General features: G+C 31.5%; 1 protein-coding gene across 1 annotated transcript in view; it reads right to left on the reverse strand.

Moving 5' to 3' along the window:
* The window catches only part of LOC116774550 (protein kibra), a 39,557-nt gene extending 19,865 nt beyond the window's left edge, over positions 1 to 19,692 (reverse strand). The window contains exons 1-3 of the mRNA XM_061524823.1: positions 19,158 to 19,692; positions 11,348 to 11,457; positions 6,076 to 6,170 (exon numbers count right to left, since the gene is read on the reverse strand). Of these exons, the coding sequence (XP_061380807.1) occupies positions 6,076 to 6,170; positions 11,348 to 11,457; positions 19,158 to 19,285 (333 nt within the window). The 5' untranslated portion in view covers positions 19,286 to 19,692. The remainder of the gene's footprint in view (positions 1 to 6,075; positions 6,171 to 11,347; positions 11,458 to 19,157) is intronic.
* Between the last annotated feature and the right edge of the window lie 1,802 nt (positions 19,693 to 21,494).

The following is a 21,494-nucleotide window of genomic DNA, read 5'->3' on the forward strand; positions in this document are numbered from 1 at the left end:
ATTGTACATACATAAAACTCACACATTTTCCGCAAATTGAATCTTTTTTATAAAATATATATTTTTTTTATTAAATTTATGGAATATTTACACCTTTTATGAAAGAACGATACAGAGGAAAACGAACCATAAAAAAATATATATATGTTTTAAAATTAAAATTTATAGCATACAAAAACATAAGACATCTGACAAGGTATGAGATATTGGATATATATGTCACTTAGAAAGTTACTTTAATGGCGTACCGAACGTTTTGTCTACCAAACATTATATCACATTACAATAAAGCCCACTAATCTGTCCGTCTATAAATTATTGCCGACAGATAATACTCTTATATATTAATACTTTACTATATTTTGCAATATAAACCTTAAAACACAGCTATTAAAATATAAAATAAATAAATACCTTTTTTAATATTATATTTACTAATAAGATCGTGATTGGAAGTCTTTGGTGAGCGAAATAAAACGGTACTGTCACCATGAGTTAGCAAAAAAAAAAAAAATTTGATAGAATTTTTTAAGACGTTAAAACTATTACATGAGAGTATATCTATAAAATACGTAAAAATGTGTTTAATTTGACTATGATGACTGACGGTAAATGTCAAATGATTTATTCTATATGGCAATGTCAGAAGTTATTAACAAATCCTTGCCCTGTTCCTGACCTTTGACAGGCTACTTATTTATATGTGATGACCGCAATCAAAGTTTCCGAGAACAGCAAGGTTTGGGGAAAAGTATGTTATATATGTATATAGATGTATAATGCGACAATTTTATATATATATAATTTTTTTGCCTCAAGTATAATAGTAGCTTCATGGGTGTAATATTTTAAACATTGCTATTTTGGTATCCAAAATATTATATATCATTTTTATTGGTAACCATATTTGAATTTCACAATTGAAAATAAACAATCCAATGATATACAACCAAAGTGTACAGTAGAAGCATTAATATACGAGTCGCCTGAAGGCTGAACCTCAGAGCTAAGACTTACCAATTAAACATTCGGAAAACCAAATAAAATAAATTGCTACCTTTACCGACGTCGAATATGCGGTATCATAAATAATGTTTATTTTTTTAGCCGTTCGATGGCGGAAATGAAGTCGTAGATGGTGTCCGCACTAGATACTCAGATGAGTACCAGTCTATTCACCATTTTCACCCCACCCAAAATTATAAGTCGTAAAAAGCATACGCTATGTAAACTCATTTATGTCACAAGTAGTTTTTATTGTCCTATAAGCCAAAAAAGCAGACACTATTGTTGAGAGGCTGTAGTATCGATCAAGGTAGGAAATAGTGAAATCGAAGAAAGAAAAACAAGATAAAAGAATAATCAATAAGAGGAAAACGAAGCTCTCAGCAACTTCCTGATTGTGTAACAGCTGCATCTCCAGAATCAATGACAGACCAGAAATGATATAAACATTACAATAAACAGAGGAAGAATTAAAGGATAACTCATAATCCTGATTTGTACATCGTAAATCGTTATACCAAATATAGGATAAGGTAATATGGATCCTCCAACCGACTATTAGCTCCCAAAAAAATATCAAAGCCAAATTGCTGCTTCTTCATAATTTTGGTCCAACTTCGGAACACGTTTTAGATATTTTTTTGTATAAACCCATCATAATGATACCTAATTATAGGGTCGCATCATTTACGTATGATGTGTTTGTTTACATACTTTTTCCGTACATAATATATATACATTTTTAATCAAAGAATTAATAAACAGAAGTCAGAGCTTAGGTTACGTAGCCTTGACCTCAGAAAAAAAATTGGAGGAATTCAAATCTATTCAGATAACATAAAAGAAAATTATATTATTTAAGTTTTCTTTTTTTAATATGACATTTTATACAAGAACAACTTCCGACTAAACATCTAATTTAGAGGCAATGATTGAAAATTCTTCAGAAAGCATCTGCGCACACACACAGCAATATACACACATACATACATATACAGGTAGTAATAAATATTATATTGCTCATAAGCATTCGAAACGTATCTATTTTCTAGTCAAACTATCACGGGCTTTAAAATGCAATTATTGTAAATGAATTCCTAAGCCTAGTGTATATTTGAATGCACACACCCTGTATATCAACTGGTTGTATTTAGAATGGTATTTACGCCATATTTTCTGGCAAGTCTATCTCAGACCGGGGTCAAGTTATGACAGCTAATTGAACATAGATAGATTTGAATTAAACAAATTTTATCTATTATTACTGATTTACTAGAATATATAGATTTTACCAAAGTATTAACTGACGAAGACTTTGAAGAGTTGACAATTGGTCTAGACTCATGTGTATAAATCTAAGATTTTTTAGACAGGAAAAAATTAATAAAAGCATTAATGCAAAGAAACATTAATGAATTTATTATTAATTCACCTTTCCTAATAAAAATTATAGTATATTTTTACTCTAGAGAGCGTACTTTTTTACATATTTAAACATTCTACGTATATAATTTTAACTAATAATAACAATCAGAACAACAAAGTATGAACATTCTGACTATATAATGACTCAACTATAGATAAAAATGCATAAATATAGGCGGAGTAGGGTGAGATCATTGTACACACAGTGAAATAATAAAGATCAAATTACTAATGGCTGTGTAATATAAACATGGTTAAAATCAGAATCAAACTAAACACCATAAAGATATTTAATATCATTCAATAGTTATAATATATTTTTATTAAAATTAATATTTACTAAACTTTAACATAATATTCGGGAGTTAGAAGTTTATCACGTAAATCATTAATTGACCCTCGTCCCCCCCGTCCCTGTTAGTGTGTAGATCAGAGCCGTGACCTTACCAATATTTTTTTTCGTCAAACTTAACGTATCAACGTGTTTCGTTATACACGATCAAGTAGCATGTGAGCCATGTCCTGTTTCATACATACATATATATATATATATATATATATATATATATATATATAAACCACATTCAATTCAGCAATCACATCATGAGTTAGGTCACACTATAACTTTGATACCTATTCCACATATTTTTAACATACAAATCAATTTATTATCAATAATTAATTATGTATATACAAACAATATTCACTCATTGCCAAACATGGACGCATCACACTTGCGCAATATAGAATACCATAGCAGGATAACAACCGCTTTATAACAATGACATAAGTATCATTATCGTTTAAATCAAAAGTTATAGTAGGACATACCGACACGTATCCTACCCACCGTGCAGTTATTCGCTACCTATTTTATATACATTATATATAACAGTAACATAATTTTAATATGTACGTATTAAATAATAAAAATAATATAGTAAAATGTATTAATTTTTTTTTATAGTAGAGCTAGGTAAAATTGAGATGCCATTTAAATGTTAATGTTTAAATTTAGAATTAAATAAGCTCGGTATTCTCGAAACATATATATTTTGATAGTGATTTATACTATGAATATTTTTGCTAGAGTAGTATACAATAGGGATCTGTGGCAATAATTTAAGCAACCTCCCACTTAGCAATGACTGGAGGCCTTTGGCCCGGGCCAGTAATAAGTCCATTACTACATCTTTATTGACCGGGTTAATACTTCGCAATACCGTTTATATAATAAACAAATTGAATTATCATACGATTGTCTTATCTCACAATAAAAAGAAAAGCATACCAATTTTTTTTAAAGCGAAGTACGACTAAAAAATATTAATTTACAAGTTATTACTGTTTATGTGATAATTTGTAATATTTTCCGCGTAATATTTTTATATTATTATTATAATCACGGTTTCATCCGCCAGGCTCGCGATCCCGGACGATATGTTCGCGGAACCACATCTACGGAGAACTGTAACATTGATTGATTGAATCACGCAACGTAACATCCGACAATTCACAAACATTATATGACATTAAGCATACAGTAGAGCATACCAATGGTATTAATGAAAACTCAGAGATATATATAAAAAGTATATTTCCTATAAAGCGATTGCATTAAATAAATTGTTACTCTTTATTTTATAAGTTTGTAAGGTTATATATATATATATAATCCATTAAAACACTGGCCGGAAATCACTACAAATTTACTAAAAAAAAATTCAACTTAAATAAAATTGTTTTTTTTTTTAAATACACCCAAGTAATAAATTCCAGTTCCAAATTTAAAAATCTAATATTAATATAAAAAAATTCATTCATATAAGTTCATTGAACCTTTTTTTGACAACTTCTAACGTAATCTAATCGAACAGACGTCAATATTAATGAGTATATTATAATTAATTAGCACGCTTCACTGACCGTTCCTAATGTTACAATAATTTTACATCATTACTGAACTATTCCCTAATAGGTATTATTATTTCCTTTAATCATGAATCGGCTAAAACTATGATCAATATGACAGCACGCTTAATGGCAGCTAGGTTCACGCAAACATATGAAATAAACAATATTGCACTTTTTTGATATAAAAAATATGGTAATGAAAATCATTGATAGTATATGTAATTTGAAGTTATACTTTATAGCGATGAATATAAAGGCGTATATTGTTTGTGAGTAAATCTTTTCGTTAAAAAAACAAGACAGAATCCTACCATATCTGGTGCACACAGTTTGACGTTTTGTAATATATGTATATGTTTAATATTAAACCTTAAAGTATATTACATATAGGTCAAATTGTATTGTACTTTCACATGTCGCAAACTTTGCAATGAGTGTGCAAATTTTATTCAAAGTTTCGAGCCTCTTCAAACACTGTGACCGGCATATATATAAGGCTGACCGTTCTATAATTTCATTAAAAATTTATGTAAAAAAAAACGCTTATTTAATGAGATCTAAGATTTTCGCGAGTATTCATTTAAATGAAACTAGTATTAGTAGGTGTCTGACACCTCGTCTGCCCGTGATCACGGTTGCTGCAAAGTGACCGAAACGTCGGGATTATGTAGTTTTTAAATAATAAAATCCGCGTAGTAAATCCGAATAATACTAGTTTCATTTAAACGCTTATTTAATATTCAACATAAACGTTAAAATAATGTTGATTTTAACATAATAATTAAATATCATTAATAAAATTTATAATAACCTGGTTGTATTTGATAAGGAAAATAAATTCCGATTAGATAAACTTCAATAGTGGGATTAAGTTGGAAGGTCACGTCACGGGTGTATCTGGACGGGGTCAATCGCTTGATCTAACAATAAAATCAATCATTGACGTCATTGCATGAGGTCATAGGTCATAGATCAGTGTTTACGTCAACACGACAACACGTGACACCAATAAGACGTACCATCATTGAACTTGAAAGGAACACATCTGATTAAGATCACTGACGAGATCAAATTAAAAAATATATAGAAGAAAAATATGCATATTTTATGACTCCATACAATGAGACGTGGTACACGTATGACATACGTATGCCTTCTAAGTAACAAATAAGAAAATAATTTGAGATTTAAACTCCCCTAACGGTCAACATGGAAAATAACCGAACGTTATAATCTCAATTAAAAGCACTATTTTTAAGTCGCGTACGTTAAAAAAAACGTTTCCACAAATTATAATCATATATAATAATAATGTAAATTGGTAACAATGTGTGTTATCAGCGCTTATCAGACATCGCATTCCGATTTTATCTTGAGAGAGCAGTTATTATAATCTATTCCTAATTGTTACAGTCGGCATGTAATATCATTAAAACATATGGTGTATTAGGACTAAGGTACGCCCTATATATATATATAAATAGACCACAAGTTTCCATTAGTGCTTATTTTGTCCTTATCTCAATGTACTTATAAATGTGGTTAATTTAAATTATACCTACAAGATAAATAAACGATTGTTCGATGAATATAACTATCAATTAACATTCCGTAATTACTATATATTAGTTATATATTACTTTTTAATAGATATATACAGCAATTAAATTATTATCTCATCTATTGTTTTAAACGTATGTCCATTAGTTTGTATGATATAATTGAATTTACCTCCAGGGCCTCCTGGGCTGTGTGGAGGTAGTCCCTCAGCATAGCTTCTTGGATGCTCAGCCATTCCAACCTCGGATCTTCGAGTTGGGTCACCTCTGAAACATAAAAAAAACATTATCATCTTAATAGTCTAACATTTTGAGACTTACTTATATATAAACAAAAATACCCGGTAAATTACAACCTTGTACATTGTTATCAATATATTATAATATTTTATCGTTATCAATCAAAACATAATATATATAATTTAACGTATGAATACATCGAATCATATGACTACGAAAACAATGAAACCAGTCATCGGTGTGGCATTCGCCAATCAATCAAACAATTACCGATTGATATCGTATATGGCCATTGGCTACCATTACGATATAATGGTGCATTGCGTACCAACAGATCTGATAAGGATATAAATCGACCATAATATCTATATCAATGTAAAATTTTGTTAAAAATATACAATATAAACTATCATTTTTCAAACTACCCGCAGTCAATGAAAAATCAAAGTCACGTGACGTGTCAGTGTAAAAGATATTGAATAATATATATATATATATATATATTTTTTTATCATTCTTAACATAATCATTTTAATAATGACGTATTTGATTACATTACAAAAGAATTTAACACAATTTATTCAGTGGAATTCCACTAATGGTTATTGCCTCAATGTAAAACCTGTCCAGTTCGTGTGTAAGCGAAATCGATTGAACATATTTTTATTGACATTTACAACGAGTATTTTAAAGGCCTAGATTATTTACAACTTATATATATATATATATATATTTGATATGAGCAAAGATTATTAACCTATATAAATTCCTTGACAGATTTAGCATACAATTTTCCTTTTATCTCCAAAAAAAACTGAATAGTATAATTCTATACTAGATAAAATTATTACAATACATGTTTCAATAATATCATTATTCCCGCACAATTTTCGGGATGTGCTATTTTACGTATTAATTAATTTAAAAATATATATATATATATATTATTTTGCATAGAAATTATATAATACATGAAGATAGCATGATGATTTAGAAACAAACTTTCATACGTACATATATACACAGCGATGTACCTATATTCAATTGCAGAGTAATCAGATTTGCGAGGCCTTGGCTCGGGAATTGAGAATATAATTGAAAATGGACCTCTCTTTGGATGTCACGCGGAGAGCGACTGAATGTCAACGTGATCGCGTACACTAAGTTCATTTATATCTAGTTATATTGTTTCTTTTATTGACAAAATACTATTAATTATATATATATATATATATATATACCTACTTATTATATACTGATTCCTAATTCTTTATGTATACTTATATATATAAGAGTACTAAGTAAAACAAACTCTTGATGGCTTTTTTATATAAAATATATACTTAATTATAAATTTTATATATTTAAGGTTATATTCTTTGTATGTGGACGATGCAAATGATCAACAAATATTAATTCTGTAAAGCAAACATTTGTAATAAAGAATTCTAATCGACTTCCGGTGACTGATACAAGTTGTGAAGTTGAGTCATTAATTAAAGAAAATATCACGTCACTAGCATTTTAGACTGCTTGACTTAATTGAATAATAGCAGATTTTATAACACATTATTAGAATATATTTCCAACGAGATATACTTAAGGAATATTTATTTTATAATGACAACTGATTGATTATTCCGAATGTATCCAAGTCGTAAACATAATAAACGCAACCGAAGTAAGTGTGAACGCGCCGTGGAGCTTCTCAAACAGTCAAACACATTTGGAAAGGCTATAAAACAAGACCACACATACAGACACTCTTAAATTGAATATGCGTTATACAAAAACTAATAAGATATGGAATGTGTATAAGAATGTATCATAAAATCACCTCCAACTTACCCGTATATAGAAATATTATCTCCAGCGCTTATATTTTATAAGAAAGCCATATAGGACGGAAAATCTTGAGTTGTTATCTTAAAATTCTATATGAATATTCTCTACAAACGCCATAGAATGAAGCCTAGCACATAAATGCGGCAAGCGAATAAGTAGAGGAAAGATTGCGAGTCTCGATTACCCAAAGATGCAAATTAGACGAGTCATATACATATATATAGTTATTAAAACTTATATGTATATTTATATATTTTTGTTAATTGAGTCAGAATCTTATTTACATAATACATGAAGAGATGAAGTCATATAATTAAAAATATTGTTTTGCGTTTGATATAAACGTCACAGGATCAATACGAGGGAATCATCATTACGTAGGTTCGAATGCTGAATGTGTTATTATTTCTAGTAACTTGTTATTATAACGTAGTTGATTATTGTTAAATATATACACGGAGGTCGAAGGTATCTTGGACGCGGGCTCGACGTGTAATCATGGTAAAAATTCCATTACATGGAAGGCAAAAAATATTGGGATGGGAGAGTAATTACAGCTTCCATCATTTCCATAGGCCATACAATTTTATTATTCTACAAACATAATAAAACTTGAAACGCGTTATGCTCAAAGGCGTATTATTTGCGCGAACAATCAAGATATGATCAGAATACTTGGAAACTAAAGTGTAAAAGACTATTACGGGGCTGCATTATGCAAAAAATGCGCTCTAGGCACAATCGGTTACCTATAAGATAGGACTTCATAATTATCCTAACGAGCGCCTGCATTAAGGATAAATAATGAGCCAAAGAATTTCAAGATCCCCATACTATAGATAAAGATAACGGATCATAATTTGCATGGACCGTTTCACTATATTCTTTTAAACATACATTCACATCCTGTATAACAAACAGTGTATGCCTAATGTCTTATAATGGGGTGACGTGTTCTTAAACATATTTGAATTTATGTATAACCTTTTTTTTTTCTTACTTCTTATTTTGAAACAATTTCCAGCATACTGTTTTTATCCAGCAATAATAATTGCAACAATAAAATAGTTTTACTACGATCATGTATGTATAATAATAATAAAAAAATAATTGCTTTTTATTTACACAACGATCACACGTGTATTAAAATTATAAATACACACATAATTTAATATGTCCGTGTAAGAAAGAACATAATTCAGCCCGCAGTTGCTATTCAGACATAATTTATAAATTTGGACTTCATTTAATTTATTTATTTTCTACGTATCGAACGTTCATTTGAAAAAAGTATATTTAATTATATATTTTTTTCAGTACACTTACATTTAAAAGTCATATATCTACTACAATCTGACAAACATTTTCTAAGGTTCTGCTTGACTTTCGATATATTAAATTAATTTATACATTGAAACAACAATACAACTTAGCAGTTAAAATTCATTAATATATATATATATTTCCTACATTATTAAACCCTTCCATTTATATACAACATAAATAACAAAAAGCTTATTTTAAATTAAATAGCTGACGATACTAAATACAAATAAACTCTGCGCACACGCATGTTATCGCCTGACTTATGAGTACTGCAACACTGCAACACCGTAAATAAGGACTCAATTTACACCAACATGTAACAAGCAACATTGAAATATCTATAGCTAAAACGGTCTCACTAATTAGGAATTCCTTTTGAAATGTCAGATGAATTTGACCTATGGGTTTTATCAAATTAAAGTGTACTCCATTAAAAATATATAGTTATTAAAATATACCCTATGTAACGATATACATATTTCTATACGAAACGACGATACAAAAACTATTCAAAAAAATACAGCAATTATATGGTTAATGAAAGGTAGAATGTCGTAAGTTGGTCAAACTAAGATATTTTATCTAGATGACATTCTGGCTACTAAATGTACGGAACTTAAGAACTAAGTACATACGTGACCGCTAACTGAGTGCACTTAAAGTTTTATTACATAACCTGTGGCATGCAGATTATGTAAGATAATGAAACTACTGATATTTAAACATATATCGTAATATCAGATATATACATATATTTTACAATTGCTGTAATTCAAGGCGTAAGTACGAGTATACGTCATATATAGAGTGATTTTTTTATGGCAACTATAAATTTCTAAATATTATATTAAAGGTAAAGTTAACAGGACACCTGCTGATGTGATGGGTGGTCTTTCAAAAAATGCAGAAAATGTCGGAAAATCTCCAGCAATAATACATAATGCATAGGAATGCGTGCGTTTCGTGCGAAATATACAGCGACCGTTATAAGGTAGCCGGTGTTAGCAGTGATTTGTGTTGGTTTAGACAAACTGAATACAATACACTATAAACATAGTTACCGCAAAATTAAACGTTTATAAAGATAATATATACAGCGTTTGGAAACATTTGGCCGGATTGGACCTTATAGGGCTACGAATGTAATATTTAGCAAAGAGATAATCCAGTTTATTTATAGATTTGTAAAAAAAAAATACACACAAAAAAAAAATTAAATCACCAGTGACAATATGTAATAAAAATAATTTAAAAAAAATATTTGAAAGTGCCGCAGTGATTACGTAAGTTGATGATATTATACCGTCGGCTATTTCACTTTACACAAAACACCTGTCACTCGAGATGTGTACAATAAACCAGTCACATTTTTTTTGCCTTTGCATAATATAATTCAAACTATCGTACAAATCTAACAGTGGATCAAAACAAGAAAATTTATTCTATTTGCATATACCTGATAGAGATTTACTGTTCTACAAAAAATATCGTAAAAACCGCTCATGGTGTGATGTAAGTGATGAAGTTTTTTTTTGTATCTAGATTTAATACATATAATTTGGAATAAGCCTTAACATTCTATGGGCTAGACATAAATCAGACTGTTCAATAATTCATGTCGAATAACTAAAACATCAAGGTCCTTCATAAGCCCCCCGCGTTGAACATTTTTCACCCAATGTACTGAATAACACAAGAGTTATAAACAAGTCTCCTTAAACTCACTATAAACCTTTCCATTTAGCGATGGTTTGGTATTTTTTATCATTTCCAAACATTATTACAGTAAACTGACTCTAATATCAAATAAATTTTGAGAACGTTCAGTACTGTGTATTAATTCTTGCGCTCAGCTAAATACAATCAAGGTTAAAATTGGCACTGAGCTTACAGTCACTTGCTCTCGTCCAGTTTTGCGTAATTTTAATTCCTGATATAGTATCGCAAGCAACCTAAATATTAATTAATATACATATCTATATTGTGTACAATAAAAATATTAATAGTTAGGACATATTTGATATAATACATACGGTTGACGTGATTGATGTAATATGGCCCAATCTGAGGATCATAGGCCTCCTCCCAGCCCAGGGGCAGTTCATTTCCAATGCAGTCCGCGAATGATTGGGGTTTTGTGTATCTGGAACAATTATTTTCGACAGTTTATATATCATTCCGTATAATATTTGCACTATCTACATACTGATAGATACTTGCGAATTGGATTAAAATAATATTCCGTTAGCAATATAATGTGATCGTAAAGGACCGGTCCAAACTATTGGAAATGCTAATAATAAGTGACTAATAAATAAAGTCGTTTGGCAAGTATATGGCCCAAATTTGTTGTGTAAATAAATACACGCTAAATTGTTTCGATGGATTCTTCGCATCATCTTTGCTTGTTTTTAAACAAAATTGTAACTTATAATTCCAAAATAACGTAAATAATTAAATTTGATGACTCGAAAAAGAAACAATTTCAGGAATTAACTGATTTATATTGATATACCAAATAATATATTCATATAGATCGTATATCATTTGATAATTCTAATATTAGTTATTTCACTCCACACGTAACGTGATGCAAAGCCAAAGACGTCACAGACACTATTGGGAAACCCTCCACATGCTAGTAAACTATACGAAAGAAACAAACACGTTAATGCCACGTAGATTTAAAACAACATCAATTGTTCAAATATATTTTTAAAAAAAATTCCCATAGCCTAATATGTTTGATTACTTCCCACGAATGAAATGGGCTAACATATTAAAAATGTTCCTATAGCTATCATTAAAGCACTACAAAAATAACAGGGTCATTATTTCAAGTTTTGACCAGATAATTTTTACCGGCCGGTTAATGATATATGGAGAATAAATGTGGTTAGTTTAAATTCATATTAGAATTTAATAAACAAAAAAAAAAACTAATAATTTCTATTACATTTTCAAAATGATTCAACGAAGCAATAGTCACTATTTTCTTTGAACAAATGTTTTGTTTATTAGAAGATTGTTAAACCCTTAAAGATATTGCTGAACAGTAATTGCAAATCGAATACAGCAACAATTTTCATAAATTTGATTAAATCTTCAACCAAATAAATCTAAATGACGCTCCGTAGTTAAACAAATAAGCAATTTTGCTGCTATAGAAAGCTGGTACATAGATGCTATAAATTAAGGGGCGTTCTTGAATTTCAAGTATGTAGTCTAGCTAGGTACAGATAAAACAGCAATTAATTGTAGTACTGGATGCCTAGGAGCCCTTTGGGCGTGGTGCAAAGGCGCCAGTGAATTGCTCAACATCATGCTAGTCATAAGTGAGATTTAATTGCTATAAGTAATTATATGACAAAATATTTTAAACTATAACTACGAACGTACATCTTACAGATATGCCTAATAAATTAGGGGTTAAACTACTGGCCATAATTATGTAAAAATAACAACTAAAAATACATTCGCACAACTAAAATTTGAACTCCAAAAAAGTATCTAAGATAAACCTTCTTTATTTTTTGTACTGTTTTGGAAGCTACTATATAAGTGATGCCTATTTCAACGCCCGGCAAATCTTCAATGAAATTTCATTACTCCTCGCAGCTACCGAACGCGCGGCGTCCATTGCATTACAGATCGTTCTTATCGAAGCGAGAGGATAGAGGGCGCGTGCGTGTGCGCATCCATTGCAATGGGTAAAAGGGAGAGCAATGGAAAAATTATAAGAGGAAAAGAGATGGGAACAATCGACAACGTTGCTGTATCGTGGTGGAACGTCAAAACCAGTCCTGTCAGCAGGACATCAAGACAAGTCGCGTTCTTGGAAACGGTGAGCCGTGTCACGGAATCCCTAATCGCACACAAATAAATAAACACACACACATACGTAACACGCTCGAAGTTAAACAGAAACATTTTTCATAGACATATTTAAGCTTTAGTGTTTGTAACAAGTTACGTAATTAATATTTGGAAGACGCAATAAAATGAAAGTTTAGGTTCGATTTGGTTTTATTACTTTTTAATGAATTGAAATAACCACTATCTGCAAACAAATGCCTCAATCTCATAATACTTTAACTTCACTAACTCTAATTTGAAACCTACCTACTCCTCATTTGTTAGACAAACTGAACGTTTTCTCTTGTCAAATGAAAATATAGTAATAATTATAACCTTAAATAAAATAAAATAACCTTAATTTTTTTTTAATTTTAAAAGAATACTATCGTCTTAATTTTTGTCAATAAAGGATACACTATAATTTATATGATATGCAACTGGTAATTTTTTGCAGAAATTTATGATATCAAAACCTCTTATTTTGCAGAAAGAGACGCTTCTGAAGGCCAATGCACGACCACAATCCGCAAATAGAAACTCCCTAACAGCTTTGGAATATTTGGCTAAGCATTCCTTACATTTCATTATATCTAATATAGAGAAACTAATCTGTAATAGACCTTCCTGAGCATTTCATAATAAAAATACCACGAGCGATACTAACTACTAACGATAACTAGTTGGCTAATCAAAAAATTCTTCCTAACTAACAAAATAATCTAAATTGATAACAATTGCGCAAACATTGCGTATATTTTATTCGATATTTATTTAAATCTGACATTCTTTCGCGTTATTTTGAAACGCATTACCAAATCCTGGATTACGACAAACTTGGATCCAGTCTGGTCGAAGGCGGTGCCACGCTGTCTCCCACATATCGAACCACCGACAGACGGACACGCACACCTACTTATATTCTATTAATATCACCCGACAAATATTTTAATCCACATACCGATGGGCTCTGGCAATTCGGATTTTTCAGTTCATAACAGTTTAGATTGCGACAATGAATTTTAACGTTGAGTCTATTAAGCGGCTTTTGTATTCCGCGTGCACTAAACAAAGACCAAACACGGGAACATCACAAACTTTCCGTTCCAAAAAAGGAAGCGAGTTAGGGGTCAGTGTGATTTCCTCTCGCATACCAAATCGCTGACAGAAGCAGTACAGCACAAATTTAAATGATTAAATTTACAATCACTTCGACGGAGCATGACTGGAAGAACATATAAAAATTCTTGTAAGCGAGCATTAAAGTAACTGTTTTGAACATTCTTAACACCTGACGTCACGATTTAACATAGAATTTATATTCGTATTTATATCAAAAAATGGCATATTCGTCCGAAAGTCCAGTTTTCATGTCGTTATGCGTTAATGTGGATAGGATGACGTCACGCTATTCGATCATTGACAAACGACATTCCAGAGCCAAGTGTGAACAGAAATGTGTGGCGTTGAAACTCATGTCACGTCAAGGTCTCAGACTGGGCTCGGGTTAAGCATTTAAACATTTAAAATCAATTCCATTGCGAATATAAATAGAATGATAGCGGATCTCTTCAAGTTATCACAGGGATAGCTGTAAAGTGAGGGACGGACTTTGTGTTACATAAATATTACATTAAATATATAAGGTTTCCGACTGAATCACGATGCATACCACTAGACTTTGTCACGCCGTCAAGCGACGCGTGCGACACAATATCATGATCATCACGATTCTAACAATTACTTAAGTGTAAGACGGACAGCAACCAAATTTCAAAATTGAAGAAAAATAGAATCTAAAACGTTGTGAAATCAAGGTAAATTATTGTTTTTAACGCTTCATGCGATCGTTATTATTTGGATATTCTTTTGTATAATGGATCCTAAAGTCGATTTTCACGTTAAGACATAATATAACAAAGCGATCTAGGTTTACCCGGACAAAATACACATCCAACTAGAACGTAACTACATCGATAATAACTAATAATCAACCAATACTAAACAAATGTCACATACTCTACGTCACTTTATCCCACGAGACCAGTTTTTAGCATGTATTTATAACAGTTTAGTTCACAAGAGCCGTGAACATGGCGCCTTTCAAAATACCTTAGAAACAAGTGCCTCTATGACAACGGTTATCTAGATAATACCACAAATGATACTTTCTCAATAGAAAGTTAAATATGAGTTTGGCATTAAGTGGTGCCATTCATACGGTGTTATTAGAACACACGGGTAGACCGGAAATGATAGTTCAACACGGTCCAAACAACTTGATAAATGTCCAGCGATTGAATGGAATATCGGCTTCAATGTTTGTTCAGACGAAATTCCTTTCGTCCATTGTCTTCATTTTTATTGATAAATAAAACATAAGTTCTCATTTATAATTAATTTATTTAGCTATACATAATTCACGACCAAAATACAGATATGTACAGCATTTAGTTACAGGTGGTGCATTCCGAACGGTTATACAATTTAGCACTACATTGTCAAACAAGAAACTCTGTGGTACATTAAATTAGAATGTTATCCATTTATGGAAGGATATTTCGCCCACGTTTAAAATCGTCAATGATTTATTCAGAAACAGATAAGAACATAGTTTGCTCGTAGTAGCCTTTCGTGACAATATTTTTTGCATTCTTGGATCAGTTTAATGTATGGTTTATGACTACTTGATATAAATTTATATCAATTCCTCGTAATCCATACCTTAAACTGAGTTAAACCTTCGTCTAAGAAGTAACAAACTCACCAAAGAACCACTACCGATTTACCTAATTAAGTACCTTGTTAATTGCTTTCCAATCAAAAATAACGTTTTCGACACGACTGCACAAATTAGTTTAATTTTTATTAGACCTCCTTAAGAAGTTTAAAGAATTCAAAACTTTATATCTACTACATTAGAGACAGTTATAGCAAATGAAAACGAAACATCTAAAATAGAAGATGAAACTGGTATAGGCAACATTCTTCACCCGACCAAATAATGTTGGCCTCCACAATTATAAGCGTATGCAAATGAAGTAAATAAGTTTTATGGCCTCATATATCGTAGTAAGATTCACCGGAATTCTCAAAAATGTTTTGGTGAAACGAAATATAAACAAGGAAAAATTCCACAATGCGTACACACAAAAACAAAAAGTCCGACTCAATTAATCTATTTGGTTGGCAAATTTTAGAATAACGTAGAATTAAAAGACAACTAAAGGTAAAACAAGAATACTATTTTTTATTACATATTATAGTATCACCATATTATAGTAAAACAAATAGGGTTTTTTTTTGTGACATAAATGATGTATTATAGTTATTTATTTTAAAATCCAAATTAAAAGATACTTATTGACATATTTTAAACTGAAGGGGAAAAACACCAACGTTGTATATAAAACATAAAGTTTTATGCAGACACGTCGTTATTCTTTTCAAATACCTTCGATTCATTAAGAAATAAGAGATAAAATAACTATTTATATGCAAAACGCAAAATAAATATCGTAATAAATAAGCTGATATGGCAGCAAAAATTGTTGCGCGTCATAGTAAAAAACGCCAAGGACATCTTTATCTGAATGGAATGCGTAGGGTAAACAATGTTGTACAAGGTATTTCACTAGCCGCGCCCTGCAGGCCAATTAAAATTTGCTTCACATTTTCCACTTACCTACACCGAGAACGGATAAATCAAAGCGGATAATTTCCGCAATCTACCAATGGTATTACCACGTTAATTACTTAAATACAGACTGATGAAACAATTAAAATGGAAGAATGTTAAATTACAAAGCGATCTGACTACCATTTGATTGAAGACAAGAAATGCAGTAAAATGCCCAGCCCCTTAAAGTCACGGTTGAAGGCGCTCGTAGTGCGTGGGAAGTACCCACAAGATGCTTTACACATACTTGGGTTACACAATCCAAAAGACAGTTACATTACACGACAAATATATATGAAACGCGATTTGATAAAATAATGCCAATTTCATATATTAAATCAACAATGTTTTCATCCAATTAAAACTGTACATAAATATTAAAACTAGCAAACGTTGGGCCTCGCAGGAATGCAAATTGGTGTAGATGCATTCCGTTGCGAACCGCATTATATTACGTCTAGAAGATAAGCATTGCTATCTTAGCCACGAATAATTTAGCTAATAACACTACAAATTTGCGTTTATTAGGAATGTAAAGTAGTATAATTTAAATTAAAGCATTATTTCATACACAACTCTTTATAGTCACATCTACAGTCTTCTTTGTTGGCTCGATGAACAAAACAATGAGGAATTTTTGCTCAATTCAAATGCGTAACTGTGGTACGATTCAAGTTTTTGTGCCAACATAACAAGCCTATTGTAGCATCGTTTATATTATCAGCGAAACCACAAAATCCTCATTCGCACGCAACGTCTCATTAGAGACACGTTATAAGCAATGAATTTACAGGAAATTAATTGTACAATGGAAAGTATCTGCTTACATGAGATGAATTAATAATACAAAAGTTTGTAATAACCTTTTTCTGTCAGCTTCCCCTATAACGTTAACACCATCTAATGCGATGGAGACATAAGGTTATTTTTAGCGTTAATAAATTGGCTTAGTGTCTGTGTTTATTGTACGCGTGGTATAGACGGTAGTAATATGACATTAGTTACGTCTCGTAGTGCAATTCACATTTTCTTAATTGGATTTAATATGGTCTATAACGTAAGAGAAATATACTTCTATTTCAATTGAAACTGTCTGCGATCTTACCATCAGATGATAGTAAGGTGCGCAGAAACTTCAGTACAATTTCAATTTTCATCGCTAATTTGTTATCACATGATGTACCCCAGTTTCTTCTTAGTACCAATTTAATCCTATCATAGAAATAGTTACATCAACTCTGTATTATTGTATATGTTACATTCTTGTCATATTTAATGGACAACATAAATTTCCAATGATAGCATCTTTAACTTTTCATTTCACAGCAATTTCTGTTCGATGTAGACTATACAAGTACCGGCTAGAATTTACCGTAAAGCTTGTCACTGTTCAACATCTTAACAAACATGTCAATATAATATGGTATATATTAACATTATCAGTCCATCGTTACGTATAACGGAAGCCTATTAAAAGAAGCAGGTGGATTCTAAGGTCGAATTTTTAAGACAATGGTGCAGGTGTCAGCATCGCTATGGTAACCAGATAGTCCTAGAAACGATCGGTATTTAATAGGGATGTGTAGAAGCACCTGCACTGGTGGTGCGTTGGTAAAGCGGTAGTCCGGGGGGATATGGGTCGGGGGGAGGGGGGACTGCGCCGCTTTAGAAAGGCGCGACCATCGCTGCAGGCCTGGGCCGCATTCTACGGCCTGTCATTCACACCGCACAAGTTGCCTATGCAATGCATTCCGTCTCCCGCCGCGGTCTCCACGCATCGAGCTATACACCGTACACGCACCACTTACGAAACAACAACACCGTCCAGCATTCATATGAACCATACAAGCGTTTCATCGAATTAATTAAATAATTCTTCTGTTCCATCTAACGTTGCTCTCAATATCCGCGGCTACATTTGTCACGTAGCAACCCTATACAAACGGACCTCTCATAACGACAACGAACTCAACTCGCTCCAGCGGATAACAGAATGATAACCATAATTTGTGTTTAGGTCATTTGTTGTTAGTCAATTGTGGAATGTCGTGTGAAATCGAGCTTGTTGGGCATATTTTCCGCCAGATAGCGACGGCGTCGCGACTAGTACAGTTTGTTTTTCACGATTTATTCTATTTTAGAATCATATTGAGCTTTCTCGGCACGATCGACACATATTATATTAAATTCACTTTCATACGCACAGTCCACAGTTCATAAATTTTATCAGAAACACTTAAATTCACATTGGAATGTAAAGTTTTGACATGGGGCTCTTACGGGTTAACACTTCTCTTCAGAAAACTTACCTGTCTCGCGGGTCGATCCACGTCGTTTTTCTGCTATTGTGGTCGATGAAATAAAGTTTTCCATCAAAGTCCCTCGCATAATCCCATCCGTCGGGCAAGGGTATCTCACCGTTTCGTCTCCTTGGCATATTTCACTGATTAAATCCATTCAAACGAATAACGAAGCACACTCGCGAACTAGCTACACGGCCATGTTGAATACCTCATTACGAAGAGTGACGTCACGCGGGTTCGGCCAATGGCGGCGAAGGGCCCCCACGATGGAATGCGGCGCGTACGCGAGCGCGAACACAGTTCGCACTTGACTCACCGGCACGAACGCAACATACGACCGCTCCGCGGCAACTCGCGTCGCAGACTGGGGTGCTCGACTCAACGCCACGTTATCAAAGTTCATGATAATATCCTCAAGCACCTACTGTCTAAATGCATTCCTTCTGACCACAATGTTTACATTACAGCGATGCTCTTGTACACACGGACGATCGAAACCTCCACACGGCTCACAGCCGACACTGCACAAACATACATGCAGGCAAAAACTATCTCGGTACATATCCATTCAATCTATTTACGATTCCACAGTACATACCCACGTAGTTATATCTGTATGTATATGGCGCGCATTCCACGGCGTATGTAGACATACATACATTACAGATACCTACCTATCTCAGTTTATACATCGAGATATTTCAGTGAACCGTCCGCGTCGCTGATTTTGTGGAGTCAATTTGCATTTGCATTCGTTCAATCCGACTATTACGGCTCGTATTAAGATACGTTGGAACGAACTAAACATTATATTTATCTCATTTTTCTGACGTACTTTATTAACGCAAAACAAATACCTAAGCGTTTAAGTTACGAACGTATAGTTTATTCCTCATTATTTGACTTCATTATATACACAGTCGTGTTTTAAAATAACTTGTTACTTTACTGAGTTGAATTACACGTATGAAAATCAATACGTATGGGTTTGCGTAGATCCAATAATAAAATATTATTCATATATGTAATAATGTTTATACTTATTACATATATGAATAGATATATTCGTTCACAAAATAAAACTGTTACTTGACATTCAAAACAACTTTATATTAGTGCGACCAAATAATAATCCTAGAAGGATATTGACCGAATATTTTTTTGATAAAACACAAGATAAAAATACCTTTGTCATATAATACAATGTTGATATTAAAACAATGAAAATTATCTACATATCCCGTAATATGGGTGTTATAGAAGGAATTATTTTATTGTTAGTTTAGTCTATAGAAGTATTTAGTAGTAATTATAAGACGAAAATTTATTTTCACTGGAATTGCAGGATGGTCTTGGATAGTTATCATTACTTAAAACAAAACATATGTAAACTTTTATGTTGAAATTAAACCAATTATTTCTATAAAGTCGGAATATAAAGATTTATGTATTTTATTATTATAATTCAGATATATAAGAAATTATCAATAAATAAGCGATTATATTAAAAATAGAAATGGACATATTAGTCCGTATCTAATACTTATTGTTAAAGGATTCAGCGTTTAACGGAAACGTAATAATAATAAAACAATTAACGCGAGACAAAAATTGGTGTCATGAGTCAAAAAAATATTAAAATAAAATCTCGTGCTTATAAAACTAAATACTATACAGGATATACTTAAAAGTAACAAAATGAAATTGTTATATACCCCCACTAGAACAATGTAAATTATTATTGACCTCTATCTACATTACACAAAAATAAATCTATAACTATTATTTTACCAAATTTATATATATAAATATATAAATCTAATCCTAGTCAAGACAATTTTAACTTACTTTGAATCAGGTTTTGACCATAATCGTGCTCTTGTAAGTTGGTACAAACTACAAATAAAATATTATCTTATCTCTAAATCCGCCCTCAATTAATAACATTTATTAAAACACATCATACTTGAAAATGTAAATATAATTCTTGAATAACAACAGATTTTTATAGTATAAAGTGATATTTTTAATTCAGTAATTAATAAAATTCAGCATGACACTAAATAAAAATTTAAAATACCAGCAATCACAAAAGTTTCAATCCTTTGTTGCCATTGGTCAAATAGACTGAAGTCAAGAAAAAGAGTTCCGTTTTACGTAAAAGTTTTGATAATCATTTACTTCAATTTATTAAAGAAACAGATAAATTAGCATATTTTGGTAATATTCTTAAATACGTATTTACATTTATTTTGATACATACATTTTACAAGTAATATGAATTCGAAAATACAACAATATATGGAAGGGTAATTTATAATACCTCGATGTTGATGTGTTAAA

This window comes from Danaus plexippus, chromosome 26, assembly GCF_018135715.1.
Source record: "Danaus plexippus chromosome 26, MEX_DaPlex, whole genome shotgun sequence".
Classification (NCBI taxonomy): Eukaryota; Metazoa; Arthropoda; class Insecta; order Lepidoptera; family Nymphalidae; genus Danaus; species Danaus plexippus.